At 41.3% G+C, this 13,324-nt stretch overlaps 1 protein-coding gene across 1 annotated transcript in view; it reads right to left on the bottom strand.

Annotated features, from left to right (window-relative positions):
- The window catches only part of Mroh8 (maestro heat like repeat family member 8), a 77,608-nt gene that overhangs the window by 39,588 nt on the left and 24,696 nt on the right, over positions 1-13,324 (bottom strand). Inside the window, 5 exon segments of the mRNA XM_010640028.3 lie at positions 1,826-1,930; positions 3,826-3,921; positions 5,046-5,187; positions 6,385-6,464; positions 9,741-9,863. Coding sequence (XP_010638330.1) covers positions 1,826-1,930; positions 3,826-3,921; positions 5,046-5,187; positions 6,385-6,464; positions 9,741-9,863 — 546 coding nt within the window.

Raw genomic sequence — 13,324 nt, 5'->3', positions numbered from 1 at the left:
TCCCTCCCTCTCTCTCTCTCTCTCTCTCTCTCTCTCTCCTTCTTTCCTTCCTTCTTTCTTTGAGGTAGAGTCTCACCGTCATTCAATCTGGTCCTAAATTCACTATGTAGTCCAGGCTGGCCTCACACTCATGGCAATCCTCCTGCCTCAGCCTCCTGAGTGCTGGGCTTACACATGTGGGCCTCCAAGCCTGGCTGAGTATAAATTTTCTTAAGAACAAAAAGGATACTTAAGAAAATTATGTTCCTAGTCTTATCACTAAATACTACTTTATGTGCTCTTTTATATATTTTTGTTTTTTGAAAAAGGTTCTCACTATGTTGTCCAGGCTGGCCTCAAATTTGTGATCCTCCTGCCTCAGCCTCCTCAGTACCTTGAAGTACAGGTATGCACCACTATGTTTGGCCTTTTATTGTTATTCTTTTCAGAATATGAAAACAGGGATCTAGAGAAACATGCCAAAAGTCATTGAACTGTATACCTAAACTGAGTGGATTTCACTGTATATAAATTATAACTCAATGAAAGAAAAGCTCTGGACATTCCTCAGAAAAACTGCACCACACAAAATTCTGCACATAACTTCTGGATATTCATAGACCCCAATGGTACCCAGGTTAAGGACCCCTACATTAGCAACTTTCTCTACCAAAGAAAATGCTAAGAAAGAGCTCCAGGGACAACAGAGAGACTATAAAAGCAGGAGGCAGTCTTTTGAAACTCTTCTTTAACTACAGCTAAGATGAGAGGTTTAGGAAGAGAATGTACTGCTGTTATCAGCATAGCAGGGTAGTCAGTGATGGTTAGAAGTTACTTGGTTTCCTTCACTAATAAGAAAAAAGAAAAATGAGCCAGGAATGGTGGCATGTGCCTGCAATCCCAGGACTTGGGAGGGTGAGACTGGAAGATGGCTGTGAGTTGGAGGGCAGACTATGCTACACAGTGAGGTTAAGGCCAACCTGAACAATATGGTGAGACCCTGTCTCAGAAATACAACAAAAAAATATAGTTGGAGGGGCTGAATTTACTTCAATGAAGGAGGTGGCAAATTTGGATATATTTTCAATGTAAGAAATAAGAAAAGTAGAAGGCTTTTAAATGTGACTGCTATAACATCTGCATCAAGAACAAATTCTCTGAGGAAAATTCTGGCATCAAGACCCAGCACCCCTGTCTCACCAACTTCTCTTTCAATTTTCAGCCGTATTACTTAGCTAAGAGAAATGATGGGTGAGGAACAAAAGTATCAGTGGAGGAAGATCTGCTCAGAGAAGGAGAAAGAAGGGGCAAAAAAAAAAAGGAATTCAGCAAGTGAGAGATTACTAGAAATATGAGGGTTTAAAAAGTAGTGGGCTGGGGATTTAGTTCAGTGGTTCTGCCACCTGCCTCGCAAGAGCAAGGACCCAAGTTCGAGCCTTCCAAAAAAACAGCAAATAAAAAGAAGTCCCACCACAGTGCTATTCTCTTTGAGATGCTGGGAAATACTTTAATTGATTTATTTGATCTGGATTTCATCATACACAACCTACACAGACAGTTTCAGATGACACTTACTTATTCATCCGTTCAAAAACATTTTCCACATGATTATGTCAGTATTAGCTGTATGCTAAGCAATGGGGATATAAAGATTAATACACACAATATCTATCTTCAAGATGCTCACATTTTAGGAGGCAGATATGTAAATAACGCAGAGTGTTGTGCTACTACGAGAGCCTGGAGGGGACACAGAGCCCAAGCTGGGAGTCATAAACAGGAAGGGAAGTGGAAAGTGGAAGATGGCTTCGGATCCTCCCTCCTTGGCCACCAAAGGGCTGCTCACCTGCAGGCAGAGATGTCTAGCTAAGCACTTCAGAACTTGGGCCATGCTGGCTGTGGCCCATTTTCGCTCATGGTCTTTGACTGACTGTAACCAGGGACCGATGTGCTGCAAAATATAAAGGGAGGCTATATGATTTTCTGGAAAGTTTTGGAATAACACCTTTTTGTATTCTGTTTGGAAGAAAATCTAGAGAGAAAAGATACAGATTACTTCCATGTCTGAAAATATCTCCCTAAATGATAAGCCAGCTGGATTGGAGATGCAATACTCAAGGACCTAAGGTGATGGTGAACCTTTTAGAGCTTTCGATGACAACTAACAGCTGGCTGCAGGTTCGCCAACACAGTTTTGCCACTGACCTAGGCGGTCAGGAGGTCTGGATTATACTGAAGTTGATTTTCTACATTTATTTTCCTTCATCCCAATTCTTTAATTACCTATATTCTTCTGTCTATTTTTAACCCTTTCAAATCTGCTTTGCAAAAAAAATAATGTGCTATTAAAGAACTTGTGGATGGAGAAACAAAATCAGGGAAAGACTCACACAGCACATGACATCCATGAGTAGAAGCTCATCAACACAGTAGCTTCTCAGGTAAAAGAAATGGCTGGAAGTAAGCTGGAAAGCCAGGAAAGTACAAAGCACAACTGGATAAAGGAGAGACACTCAATCTGGCTGGTGTGTTAATGTACAAACGGAAGAATGAGGAATAACGTCAAGGTCAGTTATGGCCGGGATACCCCACCTGTACTTAGGAGCACAGGATTAATAATAGCTCAAAGGATTATTCCTTTCTGGTAAATCCTCATCTTTAAAAAGTGCAAGAAGCCAGACACAGAGGTACATGCTTGTAATCCCAGCACTCTGGGAGGGAGGTAGAGGGAGGAATATTAAAAGTTCAAGCCCAGCCTGGGCAACTTGGTGATTTAGAAAGATCCTGTTTAAGAAAAAAAAAAAAAAAGCGATAAATGCAAGTCAGTCAGCGTGAAGGCCCTGGGAGGACAAGAGAGCAGTGTGCTTCAGCTGTAGAGAATGCACACCAATGAGCAAATCCCTGTTGATGGAATGGCATAAACTGTAACAGCTACAGTTAGGGGAAGGAGGTCACCTGTGACTTCTGAGTCCTGCCTGGTAAGAAGATGCCTGTTTACTAACCCATGAGGCCAACTCTTCCCTTGTTCACTGACTAACTCCTTTCTTCCTCTTCTTCCTCCTCCTTCTCCTGTTCTTCTCTCTCCCTTCCCCTGCCTCCTTCTCTTCCTCTCCTTCCCTTTTCCCTCACCCTCCTCCTTTTTCTTTTTGTGATAGTGGAGACTGAACCCAGGGCCTTTCCACTGAGCTACAGCCCTAACTCCCTTTTTTCATTGTGAGACAGATTTTTACTTAAATTTCCCAGGCTGGACTAAAAACTTTCAGTCCTCCTACCTTCCAGAGTGCTGGCTGGCATTACAGGTGTGCACCAGCAGACCAGGATGACTGAAGCCAAATTGAAATAGTGAAGGGAGTAATAATGTAAAAAATAATTATGTGACCATTTGATCCATTTATTGGGGACCATTTATTCAACACTCAGAGTAATTAGTGTCTCCATGTAAAGGTGAAAACATGAGACTCTGAGAAAGCAAATCCAGAAGATTTTATTTTATTTTATTTTTTGAGATAACATCTCACTATGTATATAGTTCAGGCTAGCCTTGAATCACTATGTAGCCCAGGCTGGCCTCAGACTCACGGTGATCCTCTTGCCTCAGCCTCTGGAGAGGTGGGATTATAGGCGTGTGCCACCATGCCCAGATCAATGCAGATTTTATAGCAGAAGGACTTGTAACCAATGAGCAGCAGTCAGGATTTGAGCCTAAAGCCTAGGACTCAAAATTCATGGCTGATACTCTCAGCTGTATTAACTGCCTCCTGCAATCTAATCTTTCCACATTTTCTTCTTCCACTCTCTCCAATGAATAGGAATAGTTTCCCCTTCTTCCTCAATATTTTTTTTTACCTTAAAAATGGCATCAAATTTTTCCAAATGTGGGTCTTTCACGACCAAACTCTGGAGCATCTCAGAGAATGCCTGGAACGTCTGCCTGTAGAGACACTGAAAAGGCACAGATCAACAATGCCCTCAGCCCAAGAAGTTTCTCAGGGCTGTGCGCTTTTAAGCATTTTTTTTTTTTTTTCGATACTGGAGATAGAACTCGGGTCCTTGTGCCTGCAAGCAGCAGAACAACTGAGCTAAGTCCCTGGCCCTTTAAAGGCTCTCTTTTTAAAGACTTTAGTCAAAGCTGCAGAACTAGCATCAAAGTACCGGTACACAGCATACGGCATGGGATGGACCCGGGCATCCTCATTTCAAACAGACACCCAGGTATGACTGCGATGATAGTTACCTGATTCTAACGACTGCTGAGGAACTATTTAAGGGTTATCAAGATACAGTACTTTAAAAAAGTTGATTTGTGACTCTTTCTGACATCATGAACCACAGGAGAATATATCTTCTTTAGTAATTGCTTTGGCAGCCACAGAATAAAATCAAGGCCTCTACACTTACTCCTGGTCTGCCTGGAAGCTTCCTTCTCTTCTTTCAACTCTGACTCCATTAGAAGGCTTTCCCAGACCGCGCTATGGAAAGAGGCCCCGATTCCTCCCAACCACACTACACTCTTTCCCCTGTCTCTGCTTTACTTTTCTTTTTCTTCTTTTTTTTTGTTTCCAGAGAGGGGATCAGAACTTTCTTCATAACACAACACTAATTACCATTGGAGGTGCTTATTTATCAGTGGCTTATCTCTTTGCATATGAATGTAAGCACCACAATGAGAGTATGTGTGTATTTCCACATTCCTACTGCCCATCACAATGCTTAGCTCATGGTGGCCTTAAATGTAAAATCTATGAATGGATACTCCCATCTTATTATAAAGCCAAAGTTAAAAAAAAAAAAAAGGAGTAAAGGGAAAATGAAACAAAATTTGGGCTATTATCTAATTTAACTACCTATTTTATTCACCAGACCTAGCTTGAATGGTTTTGGCTAGTTTCAAAAAGTCAAGCACTCTTGGACTGGGGATTTAGCTCAGTGGTGCCGCCACCTGCTCTGCAAGCACAAGGATCCGAATTTGACCCCCAGTACCAAAAATATAAAAATCAAACCTTCTTGAGAGGCTAGGATCCACTGACTCTGTGAATAGGAAGTGACTGATACAAAGTGTGAGTTACCTCTGGGTTGGAGGGCCTGCTTGCCACGCTTTCCCCCAGCTGGGCAAGACTTACAGAGGGCAGACTGACTATTCTTCTGGTGATGAGACTGAACAGGTCAGCTTGATCTTCAGAGCCAAACAGCAAGTGAACATCTTGGTAACTAAAAAAGACAGTTTTGGAAGAAGGTTTTATTTGGTATTGATAAGTGGGGACCAAAGTAACTAACAAGACAAGGGAATATTGGCTGCTCTATCATTCTGATGGAAGGCATAAAAAACATGGCTTGTTAGTCTGTTCAGATAAATCTCACAAAAGGTTAGTGGAAGAGTTTCCTGCCAAGAAGTCACTGGGGTGGGAGGGAAGTTTCCTCCAGTTCAGCCACAGAGGGAAGCCCGTTATAGTCTTTTATAGTTAGCCACAATTTTCCAAGATGTATTCTGCTGAATACTGGTTTAGGGACTAGTAAGCTGAATCAAGTGAAAAACTTTTTAACACCAGTGTCGTGGTGCATGCTTATAATTAATCCCAGCACTCAGGAGGCTCAGATGAGCATTGCTTGCAGGTTTGAGGCCAACCTGGACTACAAAGTGAGACTCTGTCTCAAAAAACCAAAAACAAAAAAAACTCCCCCCACCCCAGAAAACCTTTTTAACTGCAGGACATCTCAGTACCTTTAATCGGTTTAGTCACTGTGATATAAGTCTCCAAGAGAGTTAAAGAGCAAGCAGTCCTTGCACAGTACTTAGACCTCGGAACTCTATGGTCATGAAGCATTGTGGGAATCACTCTATTAAATATACTTTGGACAAATCTGAACTCCACAAGGGGAAAAAAATGAGAACTAAGACCTTGGTTCAAGGTACAAGATCCCAATTATGAATGTAATTGTACTGTATACCTAAAATGTACCAATAAACTCAATGAGCAGTCCTTGCACAGTACTTAGACCTCGGAACTCTATGGTCATGAAGCATTGTGGGAATCACTCTATTAAATATACTTTGGACAAATCTGAACTCCACAAGGGGAAAAAAATGAGAACTAAGACCTTGGTTCAAGGTACAAGATCCCAATTATGAATGTAATTGTACTGTATACCTAAAATGTACCAATAAACTCAATGTGAGAACAACGACAACAAAAATCTGAACTTCAAAGAGGATCCAACAAGGCCTTTCAGACCTGGATGGTAGCATATGTAAAATCAAAGTTCTTACACAAACACATAAATTTGGCTTCTTCCCGTTTCCTTAGCTAAACAGTTTTCAAAAGTTAAAATATGCAACATGTCATTTGGCTTTGGCATTGACCTGGATGAGAAATCAGGATGCATGTGTAAGAAGGATGTGCTTGTCACCTGAGGACAGTGATGGTGGCAAAGACCTCCTGGAGCACAGGGCTGAGCAGAGAATGCAGGGGCTCCTCTTGCACCAGTACCTGCAGTGAGAAGGGAGGAATTTTTAGGGAGTTGAAATGCACCAATTCATGAAGCCGGAGATGCTCAGATGTGGAAGGTCTGCAAGAACAAGAGCAAGTCCCTCAGGACTCGCAGCAGGACATTGCAGGAGACTGCAGTTTATTTTCTGGAACCAGACTTTTGGGCCTGGCTATGCCTCTGGCTAAAAGTCTGAGATAACAGTATCACTTACATTCATGGGGGTGGTTGTGAGCACTATGCAAGCTAATTCATTAAATTCATTATACCTAGTAGCCCTCAATAGTTGCTACTGTCTATTACTCATTATTTCTCTTACTAGTGATTGTGTCTAATTTAGGAGTCCTTACTCCTCTTTCTACTAAACCAGTCGTCCCTACTATCATGCCTAGGATCATTCTGAGTTGTTTCTCATGGAGAAGGAACAACTTTGTAGCTTATAAATTGGTAAAGGGACGGCAGCCTTGTGTTAGAAAAATCTGCAGAGTGAAAGGCACAGCAGCGGCTTTGGGATTAGAGGCCCCCAGGGTTTGAGCAGGGCTCTGACACTCACTTAGCACTCACTGTGGCCCTGGGTACATCATTCAACCTCCTTGTGCCTAAGTTCCTTATCTGTTTGGGGTAAGGAGACACATCTCAGGGAGCTGAGTTGAGGAGCTGCTGTGAACATAACAGGAATGCAAATGTAGCAGGAAATCTCCTAAACTGTCTATCCTGTCCCTGTGGGAGCAACCTCTGCTCGTAGGAATGGGCACCTGTGATGGTTGATTGAATGTGTCAACTTGAGTAAGTAACAGCCAATTAAATTGGCTCAGCATACTTCTGGGTGCAGAAGACCCACCCCAGCTAGGGAGGATTAGCACCGGAATGGTAGAAAAGGGAAACTAAGAAGGATTGCTTTCATTTTCTTCTGAGGAGCTTCAGTCTTCACTTCCACCTTGCATGTCGTCTCCAGGCTTCCAACACAGCCTCTTCAGCCTCCAACACTGACCCTTCAGTCTTCTGAAGGTGCAGACCTTTCGAGCTCCTGATACAGACTTGCATGGACACTACACTGAGCTCCAGTATCCTTTGGATCCCCAGTGTACAAACAGACTTTTTGTACTCTTCCACACCTCTGGAATGGCCATCATGAGCCAATCTTGTGAATTCCTACATATCTCTATATCTTCTATTAAATCTAGTAAACATTCTAGTAAGCACTGACTGGTATAGCACCTCAAAGCCAAGTATCTGTCACTCTCTTCCATTGGCCACAGAGCATCTGCCCAGGAGTAGACACTAAGGCCAATTAAATTCTCCCTCAGAAATTTGGAATTGGGACCAAGAATGCCAATTGGAAAAACAAAGTTTTCCCTAGCATGTGGGAGCGGAAGCTTCCTATTATCTGGATTCATTCCTTTCCTGGGGCACACAGCTCCTCCTGTCACGCGGTTCTGGGGAACACTGAGTTTTCCTTAGAACCAGTTTCCTCTTTTGTCTTTCAAAAGACAAAAGTAGTAGGTTTCTACTCTACTTTAGTAGGTTTCTCTTCCCCAAAAAGATCTCACTAGAAACTTAGGGAAATACTCAATAAATAGTACCAGGTTTCTTTCCTAAACTTTTCTCCTCTCTCTTTGCACTCAAGTCTTGCTGGTATCCTACTGCTATTATTTCCACAAGAAGCTCATTTATTTTTTATGGCTTTATAGCCTAGAAGAGACAAAACATGGTTCTGTCTTCAGCCTTGATAGCTCTCCTCGGGCTCTACTCATAGCCAATACCTAGTATTATCCTCCCCCTCCTAAGGACACACCTTTCTAGCCTTCAGTAGCTATCAATGGTGCTCTTCCCCAGACCGAATAAAAAAGATTATTTATGACTTTCCTCCTGTGTTCACTCCCCACATCCCATCAATTCCAGCAGAATTTCTGTGATTCTCCTTTCCTGCAGCCATACATCTCACACGCATTGCCTCTTAGCTGAAACCTCAGGTCTGCAATTCCCTCTGATTTCAATCTATTTGATCTCCTTCTGCCAGAATGATCTTTTCTTTTCTTTCTTAAATCAGTTAAGCATTAAAAACTTGTTTATTCATGGTTATGGCCAGCCACTACACAGGGTCACAAGTGCCAGGCTATGTTTTGCTTGTGAAGTACAGTAGCGGTTCTTAGAGTGACTGGCCAGATCATAGCAATCACCTCTTCTCTCTGCAATAGTGCCAGCACAGAGGCAGGGAAGCCCAGCAGCCATGCCATTCTCACGTGATCCCAGCCACACCTGAGCGATGCAGGTAGAAAACAGGCCCCGACTGGTCCAAGGAAATTCTTGCTTCAATTTAATAACTAGTTATTAGTCAAATCAGCCCTACAGATCTCTGGTTTGAGAAAAAACTGCTTATATTTCTGGAGTATATAAGAAATGTTAGAACCAAAATTTAAGAACTTTAGAGAAACTAAATGGGGCATTTCACAGATGAGAAAATCTAAAACATAAGAAGTTAAATACATACTGAAGTGTGTTACCTCCTCTGCAAAGTCCTTTTGAATCCTTTACAATGACTTAACTATTCATTCATTACTCTGTGTCCCCAAAATACCAATTTAAACTTTTTTCACAGTTTATGTGACACAATTATACCTTGCTTGAATGCAAGGCTGGGGTTTAGTCTTCTTGTCTTTGCAGCCTCAGTTCTCTCAACAATGCCTGGAACTATTTATTAGGTACTTAATAAGGGAATAAATGGACAAGTTCATGGCAGAGTGTGGCTACAGTAAGTACAAATAGGACAGACTACAATAATGGCAATAATACAATCATGTTTCTCAATGCATAATAAGTATTAGGACCATGTTACATGGTTTGCATTTATGTTTAACTTAATGCACATGCTCGCTCTATGAAGTAAACTGCTATTTTTGCTTTATAGATGAGAAAAACAAGGCATTAGGAAGTTAAGTAATTTCCTGATGTCACACAGCTATAAAGTGGTAAAGCTAAACTTGACTCCAGGCATTAGATTAGATTCTGTCCCAAAACTACTGCTGAAGCTAAGAAAGCAACACTGACCTAAGAAATTTAAATGCTAATGCTATTTCTTTCTTTTTTATTCCCTTTTCAGCTGTTTTTTAAGGTTGATTATATTTGTGGGCTACTCCTGAGTATTTCTCTTCCATTCAGAGAAGATGACAGGAGAAGAGATGAAAGGAATTGATAACATAGGTAAAACTACTAAAATTTATTGGCAAGTCACTTGTTTGTGGAGTCCCAATCATTTGTGATGAGATCACAATACTTACATTTAGGATGTGTACTATGTCTGCTACGTGGCTATGAATGAATGATTCTGTGGTTTCATCATAATGTAAAGTTTTGCTGAGCGAAGACAAAGATCTTAGGAATGTCAGCTTTTCAGGTTCATCCTGAATTTGTAGAAAAATGGTAAATACACCATTATATATTATCATCTTACTTGCTAATGTAAGAAAGAAGGTCTTTTCTATCAAAGGATATAAACAGGAGTGCCTCCATTTTAAAATCTAGTTCACCCTAGGCTGCCCTCCTAGTCCCAGCCCTCATACCAGAGTTACAGAAAATGCCTCCTCAATATACGAAAAAATGTTCCACATCACTGATCATTCGAGAGATGCAGATGAAAACAACACTGATTACTTGCTAATGTAAGAAAGAAGGTCTTTTCTATCAAAGGATATAAACAGGAGTGCCTCCATTTTAAAATCTAGTTCACCCTAGGCTGCCCTCCTAGTCCCAGCCCTCATACCAGAGTTACAGAAAATGCCTCCTCAATATACGAAAAAATGTTCCACATCACTGATCATTCGAGAGATGCAGATGAAAACAACACTGAGATTCCACCTCACCCCACAAAAAATGGCTGCTATCAAGAAATCACACAATAACAAATGTTGGCAGGGTTGTGGGGAGAAAGGAACCCTTCTCCATTGTTGGTGGCAGTGCAGACTGGTACAACCACTATGGAAGTCAATATGGAGATACCTCAAAGAGCTTGGACTGGAGGTTCCATTTGACCCAGCCATCCCTCTGCTGGGTATCTTTCCAAGAGAACTAAAAGAATCATATCACAGAGAAATATGTGCACCCATGTTTATAGCGGCACAGTTTGTAATAGCTAAAACTTGGAAACAGCCTATTTGCCCATCAGTTGGAAGCTGGATAAAGAAGATGAGGTTTTTCTATAAAATGGAATATTACTCAGCCATAAAGAATGAGAAAATAGATTCATTCATAGGAAAATGTCTACATATTGAAGATATACTCCTAAGTGAAATAAATAAGGCACACATGTGTAAATACCGAATAGTTTCCCTGGTGTGAATAATCTGCAATAATACAGAAGATCCTAATAAGATTACTGACATTGAGAAATGGGAAGAAAGGAGCTAAAGGTGTAGGGAAGGTGGGATGGGTAGGGGAAGGGTAAAAAAGGAAAAGAAAAAAATGTGAGAGAATGAAAAGATGAAAATAAAGTGTTTATAGAAGGGGAGGGGAGGAGGGGGTGAAGAGAGGGCAGGGACAAGGGGAAAAAATGAGAACCAAGACTTGTCATGTAGAGGTACAAGATCCCAACAATGAATGTAACTGTACTGTATCCCTAAAATGTACCAATAAACTCAATTAAAGCTGAAAAAAAAAAAAAGAAAAAGAAAATGCCTCCTCAGCTTAGATTCCAGGAATGTGGCTGACCACCAAAGATAACTTATCAACAGCCAAGGGTTTTCAGTCCCTATGCACCACTCTCGCCTCCCTTACCTATCCTACTCAGCAATCCTTCAGGCCCTTCCCTTGCGGCCACTTAAACTAGCCAGTTGGGACAGATTGCGAACCTTCAAATCAGCCAATGGGAGGTCAGTTGCTTCTTGAGTTTAAGAAATAAAAGAAGCTTGCTGGTAGCTCATGGTGTGCTCACATCCTCTTGCAAAAGTAAAATTTACCTTGTCAAGATTTCTTGGTGTTTGAGTGCTTTATTATCTGCACTGACAAACTGAGTCTGGGAGTGTATTTCCAACATTAATCGTAATGTTTGTTAGTTTGTTCGTTTTTGGTACCAGGGATTGAACTCAGGACCTTGCCCTTGAGAGGCACGTGGTAGCACCACTGAGCTAAATCCCAGGCCCATATAAGGACCTTTTGAAAAGTATCTTGGAATGTTTTCAACATCTGGTATCTGATGTGATTCATTAGCAGTCTTTTTTTATGTGGAATGAATAAATTATGGAGGGATTTCAGTAAAATCGCTCCTCCCCAGGGGCTGCTTTGGTTTCCAGTGCTTCCCTTTTTGGCTAGATTACTAAGTGTTCCATAGTGACTCTCCACCTCCAGTCTTTTCTTCCCTACCTACCCTTTATCGTGTTGCCAGATTAAGCTTCCTAAAGGTGCCCTCTGGTGCTGTTCCTTCTAGTTCTCATAGTATTAATAAAGATTCATTACTTTAAGTCCTTAAGGTATCCTATTAAAATGCAAGTTCTGATTTGAAGAATAAAATCTTTTTGTATTGACATTCTGTTTTTCTGATTACAAAAACAGTATCATAGAAACTTTGAAAAATACAGAAAATATAACTCCACAAGTTTGAGAAAATTCTTTTACTCTATCTACCTGTATATTGATGGTGTAAACTGGAGAACAACTAGCAATACATAGCAGGAGGCTGATTTCTCACTATCTCTTACATGGATTAGCACAGACATGTAACAATAGATTTCTTTGTTTCAGTTTGGCTCAATTTCCCAGCTATATCCAAATGCATCTTTCTCTTGTTTGTTTGCTTTTCTGGTACCAGGGGATTGAACTCAGGACCTTGCACTTGTGAGGCAGGCTCTGTGTCACTGAGTTGAATCCCTGGCCCTACATCTTTTTCAAATGCAAATTTAACCAGGTAACTCCCCATCTATAGTCTTTAGACAGCATCCATGGAGGTCAAGGTCCTCTTCATTGTGATGATAGCTGACTTCTTCAAATCTTTTCTTGCCTGTCTTGCAGAATTGTGAACTCTGGCCACAAAGAAATTATTGGAAACTCTATCAAGAGAGAAGTCACTACAATAATTGCTCTCATGAAGGTCCAGGCCAAGCAAGATACCACACAGTAGGATGACAGATGTTAATTACACCTGTAATCCCAACACTGAGAGAGGCTAAGGTAGAAGGGTCAAAAGTTCAAGTACCATAATGGGAAATAGGAAAAGGTCTAAAGGAGTAGGGGAAGTGGGAAGGATAGGGGAAAGGAAAGAAGGGAAAAAAATATAAGAAAAGGAAAAAATGGAAACAAAGTCTCTGTAAATAGGGAAGGGTGGAGGGGATGAAGGGAGGACAGGGGAATGGGGAAAAAATAAGAACCAAGATCCATCATACAAAGGTACAAGATCCCAATGATGAATGTAACCGTACTGTATACCTAAAATGTACTAATAAACTTAATGGGAAAAATGTTCAAGTTGCACCTGGGCAACTTAGTGAGACTATCTCAAAATAAAAAGGGATGAGGGCCCGGGATTTAGCTCAGTGGTTCTGCCGCCTGCCTCACAAGCACAAAGACCTGAGTTCAAGCCATAGTACCAAAAATAAATAAATAAATAATAAAAATAATAAAAAGGGATGGGGATGTAGCCGGGCTGGTGGCGCACGCGTGTAATCCCAGCACTCGGGAAGCTGAGGCAGAAGGATTGCTGCGAGTTCGAAACCAGCCTGGGCTACATAGTGAGTTCCAGGTTGTAATGAGCATTGTGAGCAGCCATGAGCTGACAGACTAATGTGACAGACATTACAAGCAGCCATCAGCTGACAGGCTGTGGTAACCAGATGATAAGGCTAAGTAGCTCAAAAGTGTGGCGTGTGGCGTGTGA

The sequence above is a fragment of the Fukomys damarensis genome, unplaced genomic scaffold, assembly GCF_012274545.1.
Source record: "Fukomys damarensis isolate Sample0158 unplaced genomic scaffold, DMR_v1.0_HiC HiC_scaffold_22, whole genome shotgun sequence".
In the NCBI taxonomy this organism is placed as follows: Eukaryota; Metazoa; Chordata; class Mammalia; order Rodentia; family Bathyergidae; genus Fukomys; species Fukomys damarensis.
The sequence above is the reverse complement of the archived record's forward strand: the minus strand, read 5'-3'. Positions and strand labels throughout refer to the sequence as shown.